This window comes from Triturus cristatus, chromosome 12 (assembly GCF_964204655.1).
Source record: "Triturus cristatus chromosome 12, aTriCri1.1, whole genome shotgun sequence".
In the NCBI taxonomy this organism is placed as follows: domain Eukaryota; kingdom Metazoa; phylum Chordata; class Amphibia; order Caudata; family Salamandridae; genus Triturus; species Triturus cristatus.
The window spans coordinates 297,396,180-297,423,164 of NC_140595.1; the positions used below are offsets into that span (position 1 = coordinate 297,396,180).

The following is a 26,985-nucleotide window of genomic DNA, read 5'->3' on the forward strand; positions in this document are numbered from 1 at the left end:
TGTCTTTAATGAAATCAAGATGTTCCCTAAAGGTAAGAAAATCTCCATTTTTAAACACAATTTACAATATCTTGTTTGCACTCCTGAGCACGCGCTGTGTCTTGTTTTCTCATGGTTATAATATAAGTCTGGTCTGTAACTGAGGAAAATGGGTTCAAGAGCACATTACATAACTGAGATTGGTATAAACTTTCAATTGAGTTGCAACGCAGGACAACGGATTCATGCAGTCGTAAAGACAGGCGGGAGTGTCTCCATGGGAAGCGTCTTACCGTGATTGTTGGTAATAGCCATAAATTGCAACCATTTTGCCTGTCTGTTGATTTATGCGTATGTTTCTTCTTCATTTTCAACTGTTGGTTTATGATCAATTGACTCTATCCCCTGATGAAGGACAGTTCGTTACCAAATGCATTGGGGATTATTAAAAATATCATGTGGTGTACATTATTATTGACAAATGTATCTATAAGACTGTTACATGTTTCATAATCTAAAGGGTATAGTAAAATTTTAAGCACAAAGATGCGCAGGTTTAGAGCAACAATGAAAAGACTGTTTTAATGAATGTGATATACCATGGATTACTTTCAGCATTGTACTAGCACAGTTTAGCAGTGCATCTGTGAGACTATTTATTATTCAGAAAGTGGCAAGTGAATTGATGTAACCATGCATCTTTGGACAGAGGATGCCCATAGACAGCACACAAATAAATTGTCTCTAGATACAGAGAACGTACGAAAAGTAAGTTTTTTGAATAGTTGTGCATATCAGAAACCTTTTCACTATTTGTGAAGCAGAGCAGTGCCACATAACAAGTGAGTTGAGCTAAAGCAGACCCATTCTCACTATAGGCCCATTGGGAAGGGAAGAACCATTCCCATGAATGAATGAATGAATGAAATGAAATTTATATTGCGCAGGACAATAACCCTCAGGTATCAAGGCGCCTAACAAAAACCAGAAAATGGTCAAAAGGAGGAGACAGGAAACCTTACATGTAGGCTTGCCGAAAGAGAAGAGTTTTTAGAGCAGAACGAAAGTCCTGTAAGGACGGGAGAGATCTCAGGTCCAGGGGGAGGTCGTTCCACCACTTAGGAGCAAGAGTGGAGAAGGCTCTACCTCCCCACTTGGCTTTTCGCACACGGGGGGTAGTCAGACGCAGTTTCCCAGAGGAGCGCAAGTTCCTTCCGGGAATATAGTGGGAAATGATGGACCCAATTCCTGTGTCGCTATTTTTGGCAATGGCTCTGTAGGTCATGCATAGGACTTTGAATCGGATTCGGTGTTCTACCGGCAGCCAATGCAGTGTTTTCCTGGCTGCAGAGGCCGAAGAGCGTCTGGGGGTGTCCAAGACAAATCTGGCTATGGCGTTTTGGACTACCTGTAAGCGATGCAGCTGGCTTTTGTTAAGCCCAGCATACAGTGCATTACAGTAGTCCAAGCGCGATCCAATGAGCGCAACAGCTATTTGTTTTCTTGCCTGCAGGGAGAGATAATTCCTGATCCTTCGTAAGGTATGAATCAGACCCCAGCAGGTGGAAACAGTTCTGCTCACCTGGCTGCCTAAGTCGAGAGCAGGATCTATTAGCACCCCGAGGTTCTTGGCAGATGTTGTAGGGGAAGGGCATGTCCCTAGTGAGTCAGGCCACCAATTGGCTGACCAGATGTTTTCTTTCCCCCCGAACACCATCACCTCCGTCTTCTCCCCATTCAGTTTTAGAGAGTTCTGAATCATCCAATGACCAACCGCCTCCATACAAGATCTAAACCTGGAGGCGATTAGATCATCAGAATGGGGAAGAGAGACGAGGATTTGAGTGTCGTCTGCATAAGAGACTACCTCCATCCCGAAAGATCTTATTAGTTTGGCCAGTGGGGTCACATAGATATTAAAAAGGGTTGGGCTAAGAGCTGACCCTTGAGGGACCCCACATAGCACAGATCGGGATGGAGATAGGAACTCCCCCAGCTTGACTCTCTGCTCCCTCCCTGTGAGGAAGGAGTGTCAGGGTGGCAGGGCTGGGACATAGCTATGCCCATGTCATGTAGGTGACCGGGGCACAGCATCGAAATATCAGGCCAGCAGATTTAGGGCAGAGCCAGCCAAATGCTAAGTCGTTCCATCTTGGGCAGTGTCTATCACATTGTTGGCTGTTAGGGTGTTGGAAACGGCCCACTCCCACTCCGCAGGGCGGTGGTGGACCTTTCCGCAACACACTGTGGTAGCTTGGCTCGAGTGGTCAGGAAACAGGCGCAGTGCTAAGCATACAATATACCCATACAATAACCATGCGTGCATCCACTCCAAAAACGACTCTACACCGTAAAAATTATGAAAATATGTTTTCTTTATCTTTCTTCTCTTAGTTGCTGATTGGGAAAATAAATAACAATCACAATATATACATTCTTAAATATAGCAGGTCAAATAAATAGTTGCTGTTTGCTGAAATAAATAGGGGTGATTATAAATAACAGGGCATAAATACAAGTGCAATATATACAGACAATTAAATACTTTGAGGTAATAAATACTGTATCAATAAATACTGTCCCAATAAATACTGTACACTAACAAGTCCTGTGGACCTAGAAATTCAGTGCAGCAATAAATAGATAAGACCTTAATAAATACAGTAACCCCAATAAATAATTAGCAGTATACAATAACACTCCTGTAATCAGATGACACTTCACTTCTGCAGGGCTGAATTGGCCCAGGCACAGCTTGTAGGGTGTGGAAGGCTTGAGGGGGGCTACTCCCTGGCTGAGGCAAAGGCTGAGGCCTAAACTGAGGTAGATCAAAAAAGGGGGGAAATTCCAATGCCCTGGCTTCCCTCTCCACAGAACCTCTCTAGGATAGTCCCAGTTCACCCCAGGCACAGTCAGGTGGGTTTCAGCACCTCCCTAGCCCCTTAGAGTAGTCTCTCAGGTCTCCACAGGGCCTTAGGCGCCCTCTACTCCACTTACTGCCCTTTTCTGATGTTCCGACGCCGCTGGAGTCGGGTCGACGCCGTGAGGCGGTTCCGGTTCGGTCTCGGCGGCCTCGGCACAGTGTCAGTTCTTTGACGACGCCGGTAGGCGGTTCCGGTCCGATGTCGGAGGCCTCGGTTCGACCTCTACCTTCGATTCGACGGCGTCGGGCAGTCTCCACACGATGTCGACTTCGGCGGCTCCGGTCCGATGGCGCACTCGGCTCCGATGACGTCGGCCGGCCTGGCCTCGCTGTCGACTTCCGGCGATTCCGGGGTGCGATCCTCACCCCCGACCTCCGGTGTTTCTCCTCACAGGTTCCGGGCGACTCCGGAGTGCGATCCTCACTCCCGACCTCCGGTGCTCCTCTACCTCGGTCTCCGACGACTCCGGAGGGCGGACTTCACTCCTCCGATGACGCCGCTCGCTCGACCTCGGTTTCACCTCCTTCTCGACCCTTGGTATTCCACTCGACCTCCGCCGGCGCCCTCTTACGACCTCAGGCGGCTCCGGGTACGACGTCTGCTACCTCAGTCAGCGCCGCTTCTCCACCTCGGGCTCCAGGTCTTCGGCTACTCGACGCCAGGCTCCAGGGAAACCAACTCTCAGGTCAGAGTCTTGCTATTTTCTTGGTTCTAAGGCCTGTTCCTGCTGTCCAGGTCCTTAGGATGGTTTTCTTCTTTCTTCTTCCCACACAGGGCTATAGGCTGGGATCCATCAGCTGGGACAAGTATCAAGGGTGGGTTTATGGACCCCACTCCAGGCACAAGTTTCCACCCCTGCTGCTTCACTCCTTCCTCCTTCACTCTTGTGCTCCTCTCTCTTCACCAGTCAGGTGCCAACTGCCAGCTCCAACTGCCAACTGCTTCTCTTATCCTCCCAACATTCTAAACGGTTTCCAACTGTCACCAAGTGCTGGAATCTTCAGGAATGTTCTGGAAGGTGCTGGTAGGTTCCAGTGGATGCTGGTGATGTCATAGGAGGCCACCATTTTGTGCTTCAGGCCCTCAGACAGAAGTTTCAGGGGTAGCTAAAATGGCTCCCTGAATCTGTAGCAACACTAAAAAGTCTGGTGGTTCCCAAAAAGGAAAAATTCAAACAGGGTTTGAGGCAAAAGTGGGACAAAATAAATAATGATGAGGAGGGACCACCCAAAGGGCTGACAGGTCTAACACGCGTCCCCCCCCAGCTGAAAGTGGGGAGAGCTACCCAACCCCTTGGGAGTTCTCATCACTAAGGCGGAAATACCTTGAGAGACCGTCTGCATTGGCGTGGTCCACTCCAGGCCGATGTTCCACCTGAAAGTCCATCCCCTGTAGGGAAATAGACCACCTCAACAACTTGGGATTCTCCCCCTTCATTTGCATCAGCCAACGAAGGGGTCTGTGGTCGGTCTGAACCAGGAAGTGCGAGCCAAACAGGTATGGCCGCAACTTCTTCAGAGCCCATACCACTGCAAAGGCTTCACGCTCTATTGCACTCCACTTCTGTTCCCTGGGAAGTAGTCTCCTGGATAGGAAGACCACGGGTTGATCCAGACCCTCTTCGTTGAGTTGCGATAACACTGCCCCAATGCCATGTTCTGATGCATCTGTCTGGACAATGAACTTCTTGGAAAAGTCTGGGGCCCTTAAGACCGGGGCCTCGCACATGGCTTTCTTCAATTTCTCAAAGGCTTGCTGACAAGCCTCCGTCCAGACTACCCGTCGAGGTTGTTTCTTGGACGTGAGCTCCGTGAGAGGGGCTACGATGGTACCGTACCCCTTCACGAAGCGGCGATAGTATCCCGTGAGGCCCAAAAATGCTCGGACCTCAGTCTGTGTCTTGGGGGGTTCCCAGGCCATGATGGCCTCGATCTTCGCCTGGAGGGGCTGCACCGTTCCCCTACCCACCAAGTGTCCAAGGTACACTACCGACCCCTGCCCGATCTGGCACTTGCTGGCCTTGATCGTCAGTCCAGCTTGTCTCAGGGCCTGGAGAACAGCTTGCAGGTGACGCAAGTGATCCTCCCAGCTGTTACTGAAGACGGCTATGTCATCCAGATATGCAGCAGAGAAACTCTCCATTCCGGTGAGGATCTGGTTTACCAGGCGCTGAAACGTGGCAGGTGCGTTCTTGAGCCCAAAGGGCATCACACAGAACTGGTAGTGGCCATTGGGCGTGGAGAAGGCTGACCTTTCCCTTGCTCCATCAGTCAACGAGATCTGCCAGTACCCCGAAGTAAGGTCAAAGGTACTTAGATATTGGGCAGCTCCCAGCCGGTCAATCAATTCATCCGCCCTAGGGATCGGATGAGCATCAGTCTTTGTCACTGAATTCAGTCCCCGGTAGTCCACACAGAACCTCAGTTCTGGTTGGGCACCCGGTGGTGCAGCTTTTGGTACTAACACCACCGGACTGGACCAGGGGCTGCTAGAAGGTTCCACCACTCCTAGCTCCAGCATCTTAGTGACCTCACTATGAATGCTGGCCTTCACCTTGTCGGACATCCGGTAGATCTTGGACTTCACAGGTGGGCTGTCTCCTGTGTCCACGTCATGGACGCACAGGTGAGTCCTACCTGGGACAAGGGAGAACAACGAAGAGTACTGCCCCAAGACCTGGCGACAGTCCTCCTGCTGTTCAGGAGTTAGGGATGGGGAGAGAATCACTCCCTCCACCGACCCATCCTTTTCCTGAGACGCAAACAGATCAGGGAGAGGTTCGCTGTCCACGTCCTCTCCTCCGTCAGTCACCATCATCAAGATGACTTCGGGCCTCTCGTGGTGGGGTTTGAGGCGGTTGGCATGCAGCACCCGCAGGGGCTGACGAGGGGTCTTCAGGTCCACCAAGTAGGTAGCCTTCCCCTTCTTCTCCAACACCTCAAAGGGTCCTGACCAGCGATCCTGGAGGGCACTAAGCTCTCCTGGTTCGATCACCCACACCTTCTGGCCAGGCTCCAACTCCACCGGGTGAGCGTTGGGGTCATACCACGCCTTCATCACTGCTTGGCTGGCTTCCAAGTTGTCAGAAGCTTGCTTCCACAACTTAGCCATTTGGCTCCGGAAGGCCAGCATGTAGCTCACCACATCCTGGGGGAGCTTTCTGGGAGTTCTTTCCCATCCGTCTCTCACCAGGTTAAGAGGTCCGCGTACAGGGTGCCCATACAGAAGCTCGAAGGGGCTGAAGCCCACTCCCTTCTGTGGCACTTCCCTGTAGGAAAAAAGTAAACAGGGTAGGAGGACGTCCCATTTCCTCCGCAGGCTTTCAGGCAGACTTCTGATCATGCCTTTTAAGGTTTTATTAAACCTCTCCACCAGACCATTGGTCTGGGGGTGGTAAGGAGTGGTGAACCGGTAGGTCACTCCACACTCCTTCCACATGGCCCGCATGTATGCTGACATGAAGTTGGTCCCCCTGTCGGACACAACTTCCTTGGGAAAACCCACTCGGGTAAAGATTCCCATCAGGGCCCTAGCCACAACAGGTGCTGTTATGGTCCTCAGAGGTATTGCCTCTGGGTACCGTGTGGCATGATCCACCAGAACCAGGATAAACCTGTGACCAGCTGTAGTCGGTGGATCTAATGGACCCACAATGTCGATGCCCACCCTTTCAAAGGGGGTGCTAACGACAGGAAGCGGTTCCAGGGGAGCTTTCAGCTTCACCCCTGTTTTCCCACTGGCTTGGCAAGACACACATGTCCGGCAGTAGGTATCGGACGACACTTTCATCTGAGGCCAATAAAAGTGTGGGACAAGACGGGCGAAGGTCTTGTCTTGCCCCAGGTGTCCTGCCAATGGTATCTCGTGAGCCAACTCTAACAGGAAGGCTCGAAAACGTTGAGGTACTACCAAGGCTCGTGACGATCCATGTAGGGGTGCCTTGGGTTCACTGTAGAGGAGGCCATCCTCCCAGTAAACACTGTAGTTCCCTTCAACGTTCCCTGCTGCCTGGGCTTCGGCCTGTCGCCTCAGCCCCTCAAGGGTAGGGCACTCCCTCTGGCCCTGGCAGAATTCCTCCCTGGACGGGCCTCCCTCCACGTGCCACTCGGCCGGGATGGGTAAGTCCTCCAGGTTGGTAACGTCCCCCTCCGCAGACTCCTGGTCCACCACCTCCGGTGGCCTATCCGTCCTACGGGGTGGAGACGCCGAGGCAGGCTCCTCCTGTCCTCGGTTCTTCCCTTGACTGGCAGCTGGCTGGGCCTTTGTTCCAGGCTCCAGCCGGAATGAACTCCCTCTTCGGGTAGTCTCGGACCTTGTGCTAACACAGGCCCAGTCAGGTGTACCCAGCATCTCGGTGTGAGTCCGGTATTCCACCTCCTTCCAAGCGTTGTGCTCCATGTCATTGCCCAGCAGACAATCGACTGGCACGGCAGGGCTTACGGCAACTCGAAGTGAACCTGCAACCCCCCCCCATTCAAAGGGAACCTCGGCCACTGGATAGTGACCTGTTCTGCCGTCAGCCATCGCGGCTGGGTGGAGTACATCGGGAATGACTTGCTCTGGAGACACCAGTTGGCTACGTACCATAGTCATACTGGCTCCTGTGTCTCTCAGAGCCTCCCCTCTTTGGCCGTTGATGGTGATCCACTGCCCATACTTTGCAGTATTTGCGGGCACCTGGATCTTAGGAACCATCTCCCGTTCTCCCAGGGACACTAAAGTGACACCCGCCCACTCCCTTCCCTTAGTTAAGGGCATCTCCTCCCCGAGCACTACACTAGCTACTCCGGGGGGCTTTCCTCCAGTGGGAGGGGGTGATCGTTTCTGACACTTCGGATCTCCTTTATAGTGTCCAACGCCACCGCACTCATAGCAATGGACAACCCTTGGCTGCTGACTCTGGCCAGGATTAGGGTTTCTGGGTGGGTTAGCCTTAGAGGTGAATCCTGATCCCTTCCCTTGGAAGTTATTTTGGGGGCCTTTGGAGAACTCCTTTTTCTTTTCCCCTCCTTCTTTCTTCTGGGGGGCGCCCTGTCCGGCCTTTTGAGTATCCCCTCCAGTCCCCCTTGTGGACACCCGGGTACTAGCCCAAATGTCCGCCTCCTCAGCAAGCTTCCGGGGGCTGGTCAGCTTGCTATCCACCAGGTGTTGCCGCAGTTCAGGGAAACATTTCTCGAGTAGGTGTTCCTTCAATACCAGGTCAAACAGCTCCTCGTAGTTCCTGACTTCACTGCCCTGAATCCAACCTTCCAGTGCCTTCTTTGCATAGTCCAGGAAGTCCACCCAATTCTGTGTGCCCAGTTTGTGACTACCCCTGAACTTCTGTCTGTACTTTTCCGGAGTTAGTCCAAACTTCCTGATGAGCGCCAGTTTCATGGTGGGGTAGTGGGTTTGCTCCTCCTCTTCGAGGGCCAATAAAGCATCCCTTCCAGCTGGAGGCATGTATTTGTACAATCCCCCTCCCCAGTACTTCACTGGAACCCCATGGGCCCTCAATGAGACCTCATAGGCTGCGAGCCACTTGGCGATGTCGTCACCCGCCCCATAGCTTGCTACAATGTCCTTTGGCAGGTAAGGTTTGGATTCCCTAGTGGACTCTTGGTTTTGGCTGCCACCATTAGGAACAGTTGGTGCCCCAATTCTGAGGATCTGAAGCTCTATCTCTTTCAGTCTTATCTCATGAGCCATCCTCTCTTTCTCCGTCTCATGAGCCCACCTCTGTTCCTCCTTCTCCTTCTCCAGCTTTGCTAAATCCAATGTGAGCTGTCTTTTCTCTCTCCGATCTGCTAACTCCACGCTGGATAAGCCCCCACTAGAGGCACGGCTGCCCCCCCTAGAGAGTGTCCTGGGCCCTGCTGGCAGGTTCCCCACCTCAGGTTGGTACATCTCAGCCCCCTCGGGGTCAGGCTCTCCATCCCTGTCTTCCTCCTCAGCCTTGCTCTCCCTGCGTGCCTCCCCCCAAGCCCTTAAGCTGGTTTGAAGTGCACCCTTCTTCGCTCCTGGGGGACAGTACACCCCCTCTCGCTGGCAAAACTCCCTGAGTTGGGCCACAGTGTATGTTTCTAAATCTTCAAGAACAAACTCCATCTTGCCCACTCAGGTTAGAGGACAGGTTTTGTGCAGTAACAATGCAGGGGGGTACCTTTAGTAATACCTCCTCCCACCACCAGAGTAAATTTGGAAAAAAACAAAAACCCACAATTAGGAAGGCCGCTGTGAGAAAACTCCCGGTGTAGGCCTATGGACTACCCACAGTTATTGTTGAGTATATGTAGGCACAGCTCTATCCCACCACTGAACACCAATTTATGTTGGAAACGGCCCACTCCCACTCCGCAGGGCGGTGGTGGACCTTTCCGCAACACACTGTGGTAGCTTGGCTCGAGTGGTCAGGAAACAGGCGCAGTGCTAAGCATACAATATACCCATACAATAACCATGCGTGCATCCACTCCAAAAACGACTCTACACCGTAAAAATTATGAAAATATGTTTTCTTTATCTTTCTTCTCTTAGTTGCTGATTGGGAAAATAAATAACAATCACAATATATACATTCTTAAATATAGCAGGTCAAATAAATAGTTGCTGTTTGCTGAAATAAATAGGGGTGATTATAAATAACAGGGCATAAATACAAGTGCAATATATACAGACAATTAAATACTTTGAGGTAATAAATACTGTATCAATAAATACTGTCCCAATAAATACTGTACACTAACAAGTCCTGTGGACCTAGAAATTCAGTGCAGCAATAAATAGATAAGACCTTAATAAATACAGTAACCCCAATAAATAATTAGCAGTATACAATAACACTCCTGTAATCAGATGACACTTCACTTCTGCAGGGCTGAATTGGCCCAGGCACAGCTTGTAGGGTGTGGAAGGCTTGAGGGGGGCTACTCCCTGGCTGAGGCAAAGGCTGAGGCCTAAACTGAGGTAGATCAAAAAAGGGGGGAAATTCCAATGCCCTGGCTTCCCTCTCCACAGAACCTCTCTAGGATAGTCCCAGTTCACCCCAGGCACAGTCAGGTGGGTTTCAGCACCTCCCTAGCCCCTTAGAGTAGTCTCTCAGGTCTCCACAGGGCCTTAGGCGCCCTCTACTCCACTTACTGCCCTTTTCTGATGTTCCGACGCCGCTGGAGTCGGGTCGACGCCGTGAGGCGGTTCCGGTTCGGTCTCGGCGGCCTCGGCACAGTGTCAGTTCTTTGACGACGCCGGTAGGCGGTTCCGGTCCGATGTCGGAGGCCTCGGTTCGACCTCTACCTTCGATTCGACGGCGTCGGGCAGTCTCCACACGATGTCGACTTCGGCGGCTCCGGTCCGATGGCGCACTCGGCTCCGATGACGTCGGCCGGCCTGGCCTCGCTGTCGACTTCCGGCGACTCCGGGGTGCGATCCTCACCCCCGACCTCCGGTGTTTCTCCTCACAGGTTCCGGGCGACTCCGGAGTGCGATCCTCACTCCCGACCTCCGGTGCTCCTCTACCTCGGTCTCCGACGACTCCGGAGGGCGGACTTCACTCCTCCGATGACGCCGCTCGCTCGACCTCGGTTTCACCTCCTTCTCGACCCTTGGTATTCCACTCGACCTCCGCCGGCGCCCTCTTACGACCTCAGGCGGCTCCGGGTACGACGTCTGCTACCTCAGTCAGCGCCGCTTCTCCACCTCGGGCTCCAGGTCTTCGGCTACTCGACGCCAGGCTCCAGGGAAACCAACTCTCAGGTCAGAGTCTTGCTATTTTCTTGGTTCTAAGGCCTGTTCCTGCTGTCCAGGTCCTTAGGATGGTTTTCTTCTTTCTTCTTCCCACACAGGGCTATAGGCTGGGATCCATCAGCTGGGACAAGTATCAAGGGTGGGTTTATGGACCCCACTCCAGGCACAAGTTTCCACCCCTGCTGCTTCACTCCTTCCTCCTTCACTCTTGTGCTCCTCTCTCTTCACCAGTCAGGTGCCAACTGCCAGCTCCAACTGCCAACTGCTTCTCTTATCCTCCCAACATTCTAAACGGTTTCCAACTGTCACCAAGTGCTGGAATCTTCAGGAATGTTCTGGAAGGTGCTGGTAGGTTCCAGTGGATGCTGGTGATGTCATAGGAGGCCACCATTTTGTGCTTCAGGCCCTCAGACAGAAGTTTCAGGGGTAGCTAAAATGGCTCCCTGAATCTGTAGCAACACTAAAAAGTCTGGTGGTTCCCAAAAAGGAAAAATTCAAACAGGGTTTGAGGCAAAAGTGGGACAAAATAAATAATGATGAGGAGGGACCACCCAAAGGGCTGACAGGTCTAACATAGGGCAAGATAGACAGTTTAATGGCATGTTGGAAAGGCTAGGTGTCGAGCCATGTGGCATTTCCGGTCAGTGAGGCGAAGGCCGTTTGAATGGCTCACTAGTGAAGAAGAGTCAGTCGTATATCTAGGTCAGAGGCCTTGGGTCCATTCAAGTATAATTCTACTCTCGGTCTGCTAATCTTTGACACTGTGTTTTTTAACCTCCCTTCTCTTGTTGTAGGTATGGCAGAGTTTGGTGTTGCAGAAGGCCATCACGTGGCCGTTGTGTGGGATAAGCACTCTTCGGTGGAGGCCCTGAAGGAGTTGGTGCTGAACATTCAAGGAGTTGTGCAGGATAAGGGACGCGTCTCTGTGGAAAATCTCGAGCAGATAATTCAGTGTAAGTCTGGAGCCCCAAGATCTACGTTTCTGAGCACTCAAAACCCTATGAACTGTGGCATCTAACAGTGCCTAACAACTATTATTTATGCACTGAGCCCTAGAGCATGTCCAGTCCACTAATAAAATAAAAGTACTGAGCCCTGAGGCATGTTTTTTAGCAAGCAGCCAAGTGATGTGCCAGTTTGTAGCCCAAGTGTTTTTATTTAAGTAACTTAAATTATTGATGTCTACAGCGCTACATCCCTATATACATCCCATTATAAAAAAAAATCTTTTTGCTCCAGTACCACCGAGCTTAGGTCAGTGTATCTTACTCGGAGCCTGATATAATGTGTGATACCAGCAACCCGTCTGTACCTCAGGCCCAGAGTTTATTCGTCCTTTGCTCTTTTTCTTTTGCAACACCGTCCTTTCATATGTCCTCTGCTTCTGTGGTGTAGTAGTCTCCAGCATGAACTCATCCATGTATTTCACTCGAGCAGGGCAAAACTCAGAAGAATTTTACTGACCATGGATTCCATACAGGCTCCAGGGGCCCAAGTCACAGGCACAAAAGAAACAGAATGAACAGACTATTGCAACCAGGGAACTCAGTGCTGCAGTACCTGATATAATCACTTTGTGTGGGGGGCAGAACTGTTGCCAACCTCTTGCGTCCAGCTACCAATGGTAGCACATTAGAAACATTGGTACATATATTTCATTGAAAGCCTTTTAATCTGACTGCCCCTAGGGCTACTGGTCCAAGCATGTACACATGCGGAATACGTTTGAGGTACTCTACTTTTCCGAATCAAACAAACACTCAGCGCGAAGTACGTGCTAGTATACGACGAGTATTAGAATCGGCAACTCTTTTTTTGGACACTCCTGGATGCCCCGAAGAAGCCAAATGTTGGCGAAACGCCATGGCTGCACATTTCTCTGCCTATGTGTGAAATGAAGCACAAATAAAAAGGGAAAACACTCCAACAGAGGATCTTTTTGTCTTACTTACATTGATCTCTATTATCACATTGTCTCAAAGATTTGCTGTTTGGTGCCTCTCCTATATGTACAAGAAAAAAAACAGAATGCCTGAACTTGACTGGGGTGGGGAGTGCGCATATGTGGATATATATTTATTTTCTTAAATCTGCATGTTTGATTCAGTCCTGCAGACTTTGAATAAAACCTCTCAGCATAACTTAGCAGTCTTTCAGAAGGTTTTGTCTGAACACTTTACAAACTGTAATCCAGAACGTGACCCTTTTATCTTCTGGCCTGTGCTTTTTATTTGTTGTGTATTATATATATTTAATTCCGTGGCACCATCATGATCTGCACGGATTTACACTTGTGACATGATAGCTTAGCAGGATGTACCCTCTTCAGAGATGTGTGTAGAACCACTGTGATAACCAGTATCTGCAGTGCTACTGAACTGCAGGAGCGTTTCTTCTTAATTCGGTCGCTACTTTTCAGGAGTACCTCCCTTTGTGCAACCTTGGCTAGACTTTCGATTTTCTCTTGCCTCTGCTGGTGTTGCATTTGGAACTCAGCTAGCTATCTCTCTTTTGAATTCATGTAAGATGACACTTGCTTTGAAAGCATCATGTTTTCACAGTGACAGTGGCCCTGAGCGCCTCTCCGTTCCACTAGATGACCACTTGCACAAAGAAAGCTTGAGCCTCCATCTGCTCACGAATAAGCGCTGTCAGCCCTGCCCGCTGTGTGCCCGGTCCTTCACTTGCACTGCTTCCCTAAACTGAGAATCATCCTTTCTATCTAGCAGTGAATCCTTTATATGTACATTATCACCTATTTGAATCCTGGTCAGGACCACTTTTCTAAAGTACAAGGTGGTCACCACTACCTTCATCAAAACACACCCTTATCCAACTTGGGCCATACATTCATGTCCAGACACCTCTCAGAAATATCGGCTTTGGCAGTGAAGCATTTTTCAGTTTCCTCATCACTCTGACATCCAAATCCTCATTCTAGCAAATCTGGATAAGAAAAGCTGCTTTCACATTCCTCCAACCCCCCCCCCCCCCCCCCCCCCCGAAATGTGCCAACAACTTAGTAGAGAGCATTTATAATCCAGAAGGGGACCTTTTGGTTTTTTCGCAACTCAGAATATCGACTGATGGTCAATGACCATTTACTACTAAAAAAGGTCTTCTACAAAGATTCATTTTGAATTTTTCCACCCCACTATATACAAAGAAGCATCTTTCTTTTCTATCACAGAGTAGTTCCTTTCAATGTCTTTCATAGTTCTTGAAGCAAAGCCAAATGTTATCTCATTCACACCATTACATTGCAAAAGCACATTTCCTAGTCTGTACAAGCTTTCATCAACTTTAACATATGTCACTTGACCTGTCGCATAAAGTTGCAGTGCTGGAGAAGAAGGTATACTTTTTGTAATAGGATCAAAAGTGATTTGACACTGTCCGAACCAAAGATCTCACTACCGTTATAAGTAAAATTCTGAAACACCATGTTAAATTAATAAGGTGTTTCAAAATTTTCACATAGAATTCACACAAGTCTGAAAATCAACAGAGTTGGCCCTTGACCTTAAGTAGTGTTCAAATAAATCTTTTTACTTTACATCTTGCTGTGTCAACATATGACAAAGATACTCAAATTAATTTGCTTTGAAAGCATTTGTTCTTCCTTAGAGTGATGCCCTTGCCTTGTATGATGGATCATACCTTTACTACATCAGCATCATGCTCAGATTCCATCTTAGTGAAAATCAGTATGCCATTCTGAAAAGCACTAATAAAATCTAAATCCTTAAAATGATTGGGCATAACTTTCTGAGAAACAGCAGCTGCTGATGCTAGAGGGACTAGCATGCAGCAGAGTTAGTATATGCCATCAAGTGTAAAAAAGGCTGTAAGATGGCAAGACTCCACATCAACGTCTACCTAATGGTACAAAGATTCACCTTTTTCAACCATTTGACCTGACCCACCGTAATGGTAAGAGCTTTCATATCTTGAAGACAAAAACTCTCTACCCAAATGGCATTGTTCAAGGTTTTAAGATCGATGCAAAGACCTGGTTCTCTAGATTATTTTTTTTTAGCCAACACTATAGGAGAAAGCACAAAGTGGCATCTACAAGTTGTATAATATCCCAGTTGCCCATGTCTTTTACACAGATTGCCTCGCACATTTTATATCACATATATTAACTTGTGTTTGCTGAGCACATAAACTCACTGCAATTTGATAGTGTGCTCAAACTCCTTGACTTTTGCCCAATTTTTCTTCAAAGGTATGGCAGAATTTGTTAACCGACACCTTATCAGAGCTGTTCTCTGCTATGGATACTTGAAACGTTTTTCCAGGCCCGATAACCTACCCAAATCAGCCTAATGATGCTACCACTCCACAACATTCCTTTCTTAGCAATGTTCACTCTCCCTGTTATTCTAATAACTTTGAAGAAAATATCAGACCAGAACTATCCAACGAGGTATATCCTAATTTCCTCAAAATCTATGGTAGTAACGTCTCAGATTAAAAAAAGTTTATAAAACCAATGTGCCTTATATTTGACCACATAAATTATGGTAATCCTAGAGCTTCAATACATAAAGATTGTTGTAGGGTATCTTAAAAACATAAAAAATGAAGAAAAGACAGACTCCTCTTTGCCAATGTAAAGACAGCTCTTTACTGTCACGACAGGGAGATCGACCCTCTTTACACAGACAGGCAGCCGGTCTCAATTTGCTGCATCACAGACAGCTATTTTTATTCAGAGTTAAACAATGGGGGTTACAAAAGTTCAAAAGAAAATCATCCAAACAGTCGTATATTAATACATGCTGATCATACGGAACATTAGGTCATCTGTGACCCTTGACTTTAGCCAAATTCACTACATATCCTTTATTGCAATTTCCAACACTGCTTCACACCCATTCTTCATTCTTGAATGCATTTATAGAAAAAACACATGGGTAAATTTGGGGACTAGAGGCTGATGCTCACCTGATAGTAGGACACAATATTTCAAAGGAGAAATTTGAAGTGGTGCGCACAAGGTAGGAGTGTTTACCCTACGCTCCTAAGGTGAGACCCCCACAATAGGAGCCCTATACTACATTAGTGAACCTTGGGCACACACTATATACACAAACTGTTATATTCCGTACAGTAGTTGCTATTGATTATACAGTGGCATAGGATAGAAAGTTTGTTCCATATGAAAAATACAATCATCCAATTATTTGACGTCAGCAGAGATCATTTATTTATAGATCTTGTTCGCTGTTCATGTAGCCAACGCGTGTTTTGTCGGTTTAGCGACTTCGTCGGGGCTGTAAATTGTAGCGCTAAATATGTTAAAAGGCAGACTAAATTGCTGGTCAATAAGCCACATGTGAATTATAATAGTGGATAATCAAAATGTAATAATCACAATAATATCCCTTGTAGTCATCGTGGTTGTGTACATAAAAGGAAAATAGTCCAAGGGTAATGTGCTATGTCTTTAGTAGCGTTGGAGTCAGTGGTTAGTAAGTCCAGGTAGTCCCAGCATATAAAAGGCAGTAAGCCAAGAGAGTCGGAGTACGGTCCCTCTTAGATTCTCTTTGTGACATGACCCCTTGGTGTTCGGCGTTCTTGAATGCATGTATATTTGTGGTAAATGCAATTTTAGTGACTTGTCACCATGTACAGCTGTGCAACACTTTCTGCTGTTGCGCTGTTTTCATATTTTGCATTTTCTACAGCATTCCCCCACTCTAATTGATATTTGAACTACTGGATCTAAACTAAAAGTCCCAACATCCACTGCTTTTTCACCACATACAGCTGTGCAACGCTTTCTGTTGGTGTCTACTGTTGCACTATATTTTCATATTTCACATTTTCCACAACAAGATCACTGTTTTTACTATCATTGCTTAGTACAAAATGTGGATCCTTTTAAACCTTGAGTAACATGGGCGCTTTCAACTTTACAACTGGCCATCAAAACTAGCTAATTTAACTTCTCTCAAACCTCATCACTGCAACACTGACTCATGAATTTTTATCACCCCCAACCTGTCGAAAATCAACATTTTTGCTATATTTCCAGCACTCCTGTCCAACAGCTGAACAGTTCTTGCCACTGGGCTTGTGCAGATAAGCAACTATGGTAACACATGACTTTTTTTTTTGTTTGTCTAATTTTTCTGACAGAGAGCTGTACTAATTTACCTCTCCTGTTTAGAAAAAGACAACTCTTTGGCAAAACCTATAGAACTGAGTCCAGTTGCTTGGCATACGCCTGAAAATTCTCACTGCTCCTAGCAATAGCTACTGTTTTATCAGAAGTCACTTTTCAAGTTATCAAGTGTTCGTGAACTTTTTTAGAATTGCATTTGGCCACTAATTGATTGCATATGATTTTCAATCTGAAACCCTCAAACATGAAATTAAACATCAACACCTTCAAAGTAATGACACGGGTATCGACAGATTCATTGGGACCTTGCACTCTACTAATAGATTTATGGCGATCTAGACAACTAAATTCTCCAATCAAGTAAATGCTTGACTAAATTCTGACCTTCGACCCCTAGGTGATACGAAAAGAGGTTCATTTTTCTGTCAGGCCTATACCTGTGACCATTTATGGTCCCTAAATAAGCATTTAAGGATCTGATATAAAAATGGGTTCATTAATAATTCCTCAAGATCTTTCAAAAAAGGTGATGCTGGAGTAGCAAATTTCCACAGGCATATAATGCAGGAAATAAACTGAAGTACAGAGAGAAAAAGACAAAAGACACCGGTAGGTTTAAAAGAGTAGGTTCGCTGAGTCTCTTAAGTGCTGATTAGCATGCAGAATGCAGTGGATGAGTTTTATAAGCAGTGTGCAGAGCACCAAAAAGATGCACCAAGTCCATTTGCACAAAAGATCCAGCAGGAATAAAGGCGTACACTTTGCAGAGTCAGCTGACCTCTTGATAGCGTGCAGATCGCTGTAAATATAAATCTGCAACCGCTTGGAGATCACTGAAGGTGCCAGACAGAACTTGCTGCTGTTAAATACTGGCAATATTCTGTAAATGTCTGTTTTCGCCCAGGCTGATAAAATTAATGTTGGCAAAAAAATATGCAATTCCTCTTTGGTACTTTAAAAGATAAAATGCCTTTCTTCAACAGTATGTAAATATGCACTTTGTTCTGTAATTACATTAGTTGACCCACTGGACATCAATATAGGCACTGAGATTTATTGTAACCAAAAGCTAGGATGTCGGGAGGCATGTCCAGGAACATAGAAGGGTTGAAACTCCCAAAATGATTCCTCTCCAATGTCTTTGTAAAGTGATGGTAGCGAGAACTTTAACTCAAAGTTCCAACTTGCACAGAACTGCGGCCACCAAATAAGAATTACAAGACATAACACAACTTGGAGTGTGAGTGCAAGCCGAGCAAGGCACAAGCCAGGTAAATGCATGGACTGCAGTTAACGAAATGTGAGGCACACCCCATAACCATGCACAGAGTGGGGGAGGAAGCCAGAGTAGCACAAGTGAGGTAAACACACAGACTGTTGATTTGTGCCTGGGCTTAAACCGCTTAACAACATTACCCAAAAACTGGAATTGCCCAAAAACTAGAATTACGTAAATGTTCTTTAGCAGCTGTTACTAAACTCTGTTCAGGGGACCTCTTAGCCTCCACAACGCCGACTCATGGAGTACAAGACTGTTAAGAAAAGTAAATGATATTAACAGATTAGTAAAGTGTATGTAAATAAAGAAGCAGGATGTAAAATTGATTTTTTTATTTTTATTTCTCTAAATGTGAAGCAATTAAAAATGTCCTAGCTACTTTGATGGAAAGTTTCAATCCTGTTCTGGACTCAGAGGTGAGAGTGCTGCTGTACTTTCTTCTTTATTTTCTCCAGAAGCCAAACAGAACAACTTTGGTCCAAACTACATTTCCCAACAAACATGGGGAAAAAGAACAACTTGTTTCCAGCCAATATCAGTTCAGTACAGTCTGCAAAGTCCTGCTTCATTGTTCATGCCCCCTCTTACTTCGTGCGACGCATGCCGCTTCCATCAGAAAGATTATTCTTGTTTAGTTGAGTCATTACCCATTGGAATAAAATTGTATTGATAGAATGCATCAGATGTGTGAAAAATCATACACCACCATAACAAAAGTGAATACTAAATAGAAAAATATGGCCTAGATTAAAAACAAACACCAAATAAGTAATCCCATTTTAATACACATAAGGAATATATACTTACTATCAATGAAAGACTTCTTAATGATGCACTACTGAAGGTGGGATGATCGAAATTGATCATGCTTGGAGGGATGATCCTTGTCTCCGAGTCATTAATAGAATTGAAACTTTCCATCACGGTAGCTAGGAAATTTTTCATTCTATGGCGGGACCGAAGGCGAGGATTAAGCTAGCTTAGAGTGTACTGCCTACTAACGCAGCAGCATCATTAACTGTTTTAAAATAAGACTTCTTAAATGTGGAGTCAGAAGACCAGTCTGCCCCAATCAGTATGTCTTTCAATGTAGCACCCTGTTGAAAAACTTTAGAAGCCATGGTGTCCCTGAGAGAATGTACTCCAAAACTCTTGGAATCAATCCCAGCTTCCTGCATAACCTAACACACCCACCTGGCTATGGTAGGGGAAGAAACTGCTTTATGTGGTTGGCGAAAAGATATCAGTAATTGTTTCTCACCTGCAGGATGGAGCTCTGCTGTCATACTTTCATAAGCTGTTATACATTTGACCACACACCGTTTAAGAGATTCACTAAAAGCTGGATAAGACACCACTAGAGTTACTTCATCTGCCTACAAACATTGACTATGACCCCCCATCCGGAGTAAGAAACCTACCTGTTGTGTCCAATGCTCTAGCATCTGATACTCTTCTGCATGAGACTAGGCAAAGGAGCATTGCCAGCTTAGACAACAACTCCTTCCTTCACAAGAATGTATTACTTTGCCTAGATAAGTAAAGATTGAGCACTTTATTAGCATTGCAAAAAAACGAATACCTAGGCTCCGGAGGTAACGACAGACAAATCACCCTGAGCAGTTTCTCGATCAGAGAATGCGCCTCTCCCTTGGGTGTCAATTGTGGAAGCCTGTTCAGTTGAGATAGTCGATTGGAACGGATTTACCAACCTGTAAGTTGGACCTTGTTGCGAAATACTCTGCAAGAAATTGAGGATGTCGGCAAGAAATTGAGGATGTCGACAAAATCGGACCCTACAGGATCTCTGTCCCTCTGCATTCACCAACGAACCCATTTGGGCCACGTCAATTTCTATCTTTTGACCATCCCGTCTGCCCATGACTTGGATAGGAGGGAAAAAAAAGCATGTTCCGAAAGGCCAGGGATTTTCCAATATTCCCTTTAATCCACCACACCATAGATATAAAGTGCCTTCTGTCACCAGACGATGAGGATTCCCTAGGGGATCATGCAGGAAATCTGGCAGATGGTTTAGAGAAATAGGAGAATCCCAAGAAAGTTACACCATCACTGGAAACCACACTTGACACCTCCATACTGGAGACACCACCATCAGAGCCACTTGTTGTCTCCTGACATGTGCTGTGAGACGCATCAACATGGAAAGTGGGGAAAGGCATAAGCTTGTTTCTTGGACCAATTTTGTAGGAAAGCATCCATTGCCGCTGCTTCCGGATCTGGCTTCCACCTGCAGTATTTTGGTTGCTGGTGATCTAGTCTGGAGGCAAAGAGGTCTACTGTGAAGGGGCCCCAGAGGCTCACTAGTCTGTTTGAAAATCTCCGGATAGAATTTCCACACGCTGGCTTCCTAAAAATATCTGGTTTGCCAATCTGCAGACTCGTTGTACACCCAAGGGAGGTATTCTGCTGCCACTGAGATTTTTCTTTGGGCAAAACTCTCAGAAGCTTTTGGCTAGATCCACTAGGATCTTGTCCCTCCAAGAAGGTGTATGGAGAGTACCATGAGCACGTGTCCATTTTCAGAAGCATCGTCAAACTTACCTTGTACTTGGTCCAACATTTCACAGTGCAAGAGACCGCCAGAAGCTCCAGATGGTTGATCTACAGAAGACTCTCTGAAGAGAACCTTGTCCCTCCTGTGGAAAAATCTGCACACCGGTGTCCCCAACCTCTACTGCTGGCATCCAACTTTATAACTAAATCTAAACTGGATCCGAATATGACTCTCTCATTCCTTGCTTCCATGTTTGAAAGTCACCAGCTCATCATCTCCTTCACCTCGTGCGTGAGTAAGACCTTCTGCCAATAGTTGAGGCCCTTTCGTAAATTATGTGGCTTCAATTGCTGAAGGACCCTGTAATGTTGATCTCCTGGAAATATGGCCTGAGTTGATGAAGACAAGAGACCGACCAGATGAGCAATCTTCATTTTCCTGATAGGAAGACTGAGAATTGCCTGCACCGAGTTGATTACAAAACTGATAAAAGTAATTGTGTGGGAGTAAAAATGGATTTTGCTTCGTTGTTCACAAATTCCAGGCTCTCTAGAAGCGGCACTGATTCAAAATGAGAAAAACGTTGAGATAGACTACTAGGCCAGCACCTTGAGCGCGAAGAAATGCTGTTCCCGTTCTGAGCACTTCTATGAAACACCCTGGAGCCGAGAAGAGAAGGAATGGAAGAGTAGTGAATTTGTAAGTTTGTGTCCCCCACCCATCAGAAAATTGTAGACCTCTCCAATGTGGAGGGTAAATGGAAATATTAAGATAACGCGTCCTTGAGTTTCAATTGGACCATCCAGTTGCCTTGCTGAAGTAGATCCCTCAAGAGATGAATACCGTCTGTTTTGAAGTGGCGGAAACCAACCACTCGTTGAATGCCCGTAAATTGATAACTGGACGGTGGCCTCCATTTCGTTTCTCCAACAGGAAAACATTGCCCTAGGAAACTTGTGGATGAATGGTGCAGTATGATTGAGCCTTTTTTGAGAAGGGAAGTAATATCCTCCTGAATGAGGACAGAATCGTGAGCGGAAAAACCTAGAGGGCGAGAGCCTTGCCTGGGAGACTCCAACAATTCTATGTCGAAACCTCTGACTGTCTAGAGTACCCAACCGTTCATTGTAGGAGCCCTCCAATTGTGAGCCAAATTTGCCAACCTGCCGCCTGCTTTTACTTGGGAAGAAGGGATGACATTCACCTGTGGAAGAGGTATTGGAATAACTTCCAGGGAACTGACCTCTACCTCCTTTAAGATGTTTCTGGCCTCTGGAGGGGAAGAAATCTCCAAATCGGTTCAAATCCTGCCAGTGTCCTTTCTTTGAACCCTGACCTCTAGAAAGGGATTGTTGGGGGAAACGGCTGTACGAGTGTAACGCCCTGAACGTCTCAGGATCGTTTAACAGACACGATAATGAGGACGCAACCACTTGTGAAGGGTTAGTTATTTTAATGAAGGCAAAAATAATACAAAGAATAAACAAAAGTTATAGTCACTGGAATCCTCCAGGCTAAGTACGTTACCAGCCCACAGCACGGATGGTCCTAACCGTCCTCTGCATATACGCCGAACCCGGCGTATGCCAACAGAGGGCAGAAATGAAATGGCCGACAATGCCAATCGGTAGGCTGTGAGGGGCACGAAGAGTGTTGGGGAGAATCGAGGAGTCAGGGAAACACCCAGCCGGGGTCTCTACCTGAAGGGAGCAGCCGCTCAACCTCTTCCTCAGACTGCACCGGGACGCGGAGTCACCTCCTGGTGATGCGTCACCGATACCCCAATCAAAAGCAAGAAGACTGAACCGAGAGCAGCCGCTCGATCGATCGATCCTGTGGACTTCCGAGTCTGTAACGCGGCAAACACCTCCTGGTGTGCGTTACAGCTGGCAGTCCCTGTATCTCTGGTCGGGCTGGGAGTTACGACTCCAACCAGCAAAAGCGCCACTGCGCTTTGACTCAGCCAAGTCAAAAAGCGAAGCTCAATGGTTGACCGGTAGAGCTTCCGGGTCCTTCACAGGTGACGATGGGGCAAGACACGGCCCAGGGAGTAACGACTCGACCTACCTCCGTTCTTGCCTTACTGGAGCACCACTCCGGAACACTGCTCTTCACGAAGCAGGTACGTCGGTGTAAACACAATATCCGACAGCGTTGTACCTCCCGGTTCCTCCCTTTATAGGGCGTGTTTTCCTTGAGTTATGTAACAGCTCTCCTGTTTACATAAGGGCGTGTTTTCCTTGAGTTATGTAACAGCTCTCCTGTTTACATAACCTCTCAACCGCTAAGCATCCTGGGAGATGTAGTCCGTTTTCGCTGGTTACCGTTTTCCTCCCCTCACATGACAGGAATTCTTGACAACGAGCGCCCTCTACCACTACCTGCACCTGCGAAAACATTTGTGCTGAATAATCTTTGAATGGATGCCTGAGCTTTGTCCAAGAAAGTGAATGTGGCCACAAACGTCCTAAGGCCCTTACTGAGAGGATCTCCAAATACTATACCTTAGACCACCAGCCCAGCATCATAGGCGGAGAGATGCCCTAGCTTTGGATCCACCAAGACTGAGCATTGTTGCTCTGTAGAAATGGCATAATCTGCAGGGAGGATGTCAGGAGTTATTAGAGAACCAAGCCTCTTTTCCTTCTTCTGCCATATCATGAACTTTTATTAAGGGACCATCAATGTCAAGTAACTTATCCTGGTATGAACGCCAACAGCGATCAATGATTTTTTAGAATTTCAAATATATTTTGCTAGGATAATAGTCATGTGTACATCAATCTCAGGTGTACATGCCACTTTCCTGTCCAGAGACAGATGGAGGCATTCCACCCTGAGCCAATTGCGTGCTTCTTTTTTCAGAAGCTTAAGGAGCTGCCCTGCCACATACTCTCTCATCGGGGGCCCAATCTGAAGAACAGGGGTGAAGGATGTCATCTGGGTCAAGCATATCCGAAATGGAGATATGAGTATGTGTAGAGTCATTCCCCACCCTTGAGATGATCAGGCACGCAGAGGGGCATCATGGTCTATTATGTCCAGAATCTCCATCTGAATCTACTGTTGAAACATCCCCCTGAGGCAAATCTGGGTTAGATGGGCAAGGCAAATCCAAACCCCAAAGAAATGCAGAAGAATCCCAAGGAGGAAGAGCCATGGATTTGGAAGATAAATGGTGTGAACGAAATAATTTTCTGAGTTTCGTAAATGCTTCTAAATCAACCCCCTTGGCATGTTTTCGCTTAGCAGTAGCCTTGCGAGGGCTAATTTCCCCTGATTTAGTTTGAGTTGGAAAACTGGGAGTAGGTTGCGTAGTATCACTCGGTGGAAAAATAGGGTTTCTACGTTTGCGCTCCAGAACAACCAATTTCTTCTCAGTAGGGGCTAAGATGGATGCTACTGCTTTGTATATAGAGGCATCCCCAGCCACAAATAAATCCTCTCCCCAATTTAAATCTAGGGGTCTTTCCTATTTCCCTTCATAATCCAGGTGACCCTGCATATTTGAGGGAAGTAGAGGTGGCTGGATGACCAGCGCAGATTTTGGACACTTTAAAAAGCAATAGGGGCAAACCACAGCAGGGGGAGTTACGAGAATAGCATGCTAAAAAGATTTTCAGCCCCCGAGTAGGGGCATTGTACTCCAGGAGCGGGCAGAAAAGATAATCATCTCCCGGTCGGTTCGAGTCACCGCTGCCTGAGGAGAACAAAAACGGGTACAGAAACTTCAAAAACTGACTACGAGTAATGTGTGCTCCCTGCAAGCCATAAACAAAGCTCATGGGTGCCCTATAGCGATCGTCGGATCGACCACGTCGTGTGCCAAACCGCCTGACAACAGATAAGTTGTTCACCAGGAAGGAGCGAGTAAACACTCCCACAGTACCCGAACACACACACAAATACTCCGTAAAGAGACACAGAAACAAAAGCCTACATCATAGCCACCTCACAAAAATAATAAAGATGAGCATTTGCAATGCAATAGGTCTTGGATAGGTGAAAGTTTGAGGTCTTGGTGTTGCAAATGATAATGTTTGTTAGATTTCGTTTTTTGTCATAAAATATCCCAGCAGTAGCATAAGCAGTAAAAGAAATTCCACGAAGCAAGGAAAAGGTGCAGTACCACAGGCTGTTATTAGATGTCCCTTCAGATTTTGAACACACTCGAATAGTGATGAAATTTTACGTTCTTTTTCTCTCATTTACTAACCGGAAGTGGGCCCAGCTTCTCAATGATGACTTAAAGAAGGAGGGAATGAAAGAAGAAAACCAGGAAGGGGAAGATAAAGGAAATATCGAAAGGACAAAATAAAGTCTAAAAAGCTGTTGAATGAAGAAGAAAGAAATAATAGAGAAAGAAAACAAATGGAAACATAAAAAATAGAACACAAAGAGAATAGAAAAGATAGAAAAATATCAAGAGGTAAAGAAGAAGAGTCATAGGATAAGGAGGTAAGGGAAAAAAGAAGTGATGAAAGAAGAAAGAAAGGAAAGTTGTGCTTTGTAACTCAGAGGAGTTGGGGACGCAAGCAGCCACCCAAGATAAGTACCCAGGAACCCCACTGAGGCTGTGTGCAGAGTGGAAACACAGCCGTACGTCCAATAGAAGTCAACGGGGAAGTCGCAGTGGCAGTTTTGGAAAAGGACCCTTCCTAGTGGACCCTGAAGTAACCCCGTGGAAGACACAAGGGTGGAGAGTCACCGCACCCGTGAATACCACAGGAACCAGGATACCTACACCAGGGAAGCTGGGCGCATAGGGGCGAAGTGACATCAGAAACTGTCGTAGACCACAATGAAGGACTTCAGAAAAGATGCCATTGGAGAAGACTGTGGAAGAGTCTGGTGGAATCCAAGGTTGGATTCTTGAAGTGAAGAACCTGTAAGCAGAGGGGACAGTGTCTATGCCACTTGGAGGTGACCAGGAGGCACAGAAGAGCAATGCCCACCGATGACGGATGGTTTCAGAAGTGTTGATGGCGACCTTGTCGCTTCAGATGTGAGGACCAGGTGACGCCGAGGAAGACCAGGAGCTGTGCACGAGTTGTCCCACATCTGAAGTCCAGAACTAGGGGGTGGGTGTCCGGCGGCAGCATCAACAAGCCTTGGCAGCTGCAACTGGCGTGGAAAGCAAAGAAGCAGCAATGTTGGGACCAGAAAGGTCCAAGGGACTCCCCACAAGCAGGAGAGTCAGATCACGAGCAAGGTGGGGAGCCCACTGGAGCAGAAGAAGACCCTCGAGGGGACCCACAGGCCATAGGAGTCGCAAGAAAGGCCCACGGTGCAGAGGATGCGGTGAGGACGCTTCACTTGGCAGGTAGAGATGCTGGAGGCCGGGGATTCTTGTACATAAACAAAGGGATCCACCCACGAGTATAAGATCACTCGATTACTCAATATGTATCCCACGGTCGTGGAGAATACACATTAGTTCTTTAAATACCCCTCACACACCAAAAGGGCCCTTGGTGTCATGCTTCATCATAGGGGTCTTCCTGCCCCTCTATGGGACAGGGCGTGCTACGACTTACGTTTACGCGGGAGCACTGTTGTTGGTGAGACAGCTATGTGTGATGCGGGGGTGTGAGAGGAAGGGTCAGGAGTGAATAAAGAGTGAATTAAAAAATACCTGGCTCTTAGGTCTAGGAAAATTTATTCTGCCGGTCGAGCTGGTATTATTAAAAGGTGGGGTAAGGAGGGTGTAAGCCTCAATGAGCTATATCTCCTAGTGGTGTCGACATGTTTCGAAGCTTCCCCATGCTTCTTCGTCAGGACCTTAAGGATCCCTTCCTGCCACTAACTGTGTTGTGTTAATAACAAAAATTGTGAGAAAAATGATATGTATGTGGGTGGTTGATTTGGCGGGACACTGATCCCTGGAGTCGTAGCCTACTTGGCACGCCCACCACTCGGTTCACGAGCTCATGAGGTTACTTATCTCCTTTTAACAAGTTAATAGGACTATGTAAGACCTATTAAGGCATTACGATATCGTGGAGGCTATTTACTTCCTTATACATATCATTTTTCTCACAAGCTCGACCGGCAGAATAAATTTTCCTAGACCTAAGAGCCAGGTATTTTTTAATTCACTCTTTATTCACTCCTGACCCTTCCTCTCACACCCCCGCATCACACATAGCTGTCTCACCAACAACAGTGCTCCCGCGTAAACGTAGGTCGTAGCACGCCCTGTCCCGTAGAGGGGCAGGAAGACCCCTATGATGAAGCATGACACCAAGGGCCCTTTTGGTGTGTGAGGGGTATTTAAAGAACTAATGTGTATTCTCCACGACCGTGGGATACATATTGAGTAATCGAGTGATCTCTTATACTCGTGGGTGGATCCCTTTGTTTATGTACAACTGACTGGGAGGAAGTATCCACCTCCACCACTCGCTGAGTGGTACCTCTCTACTCC

General features: G+C 47.0%; 1 protein-coding gene across 5 annotated transcripts in view; it reads left to right on the forward strand.

Annotated features, from left to right (window-relative positions):
* The window catches only part of CIAPIN1 (cytokine induced apoptosis inhibitor 1), a 169,119-nt gene that overhangs the window by 50,541 nt on the left and 91,593 nt on the right, over positions 1-26,985 (forward strand). For all 5 annotated transcript variants that reach the window (XM_085639167.1, XM_085639166.1, XM_085639164.1 and 2 more), the window contains exon 2: positions 11,420-11,578. In XM_085639167.1, coding sequence (XP_085495293.1) covers positions 11,422-11,578 — 157 coding nt within the window. In that variant the 5' untranslated portion in view covers positions 11,420-11,421. The remainder of the gene's footprint in view (positions 1-11,419; positions 11,579-26,985) is intronic.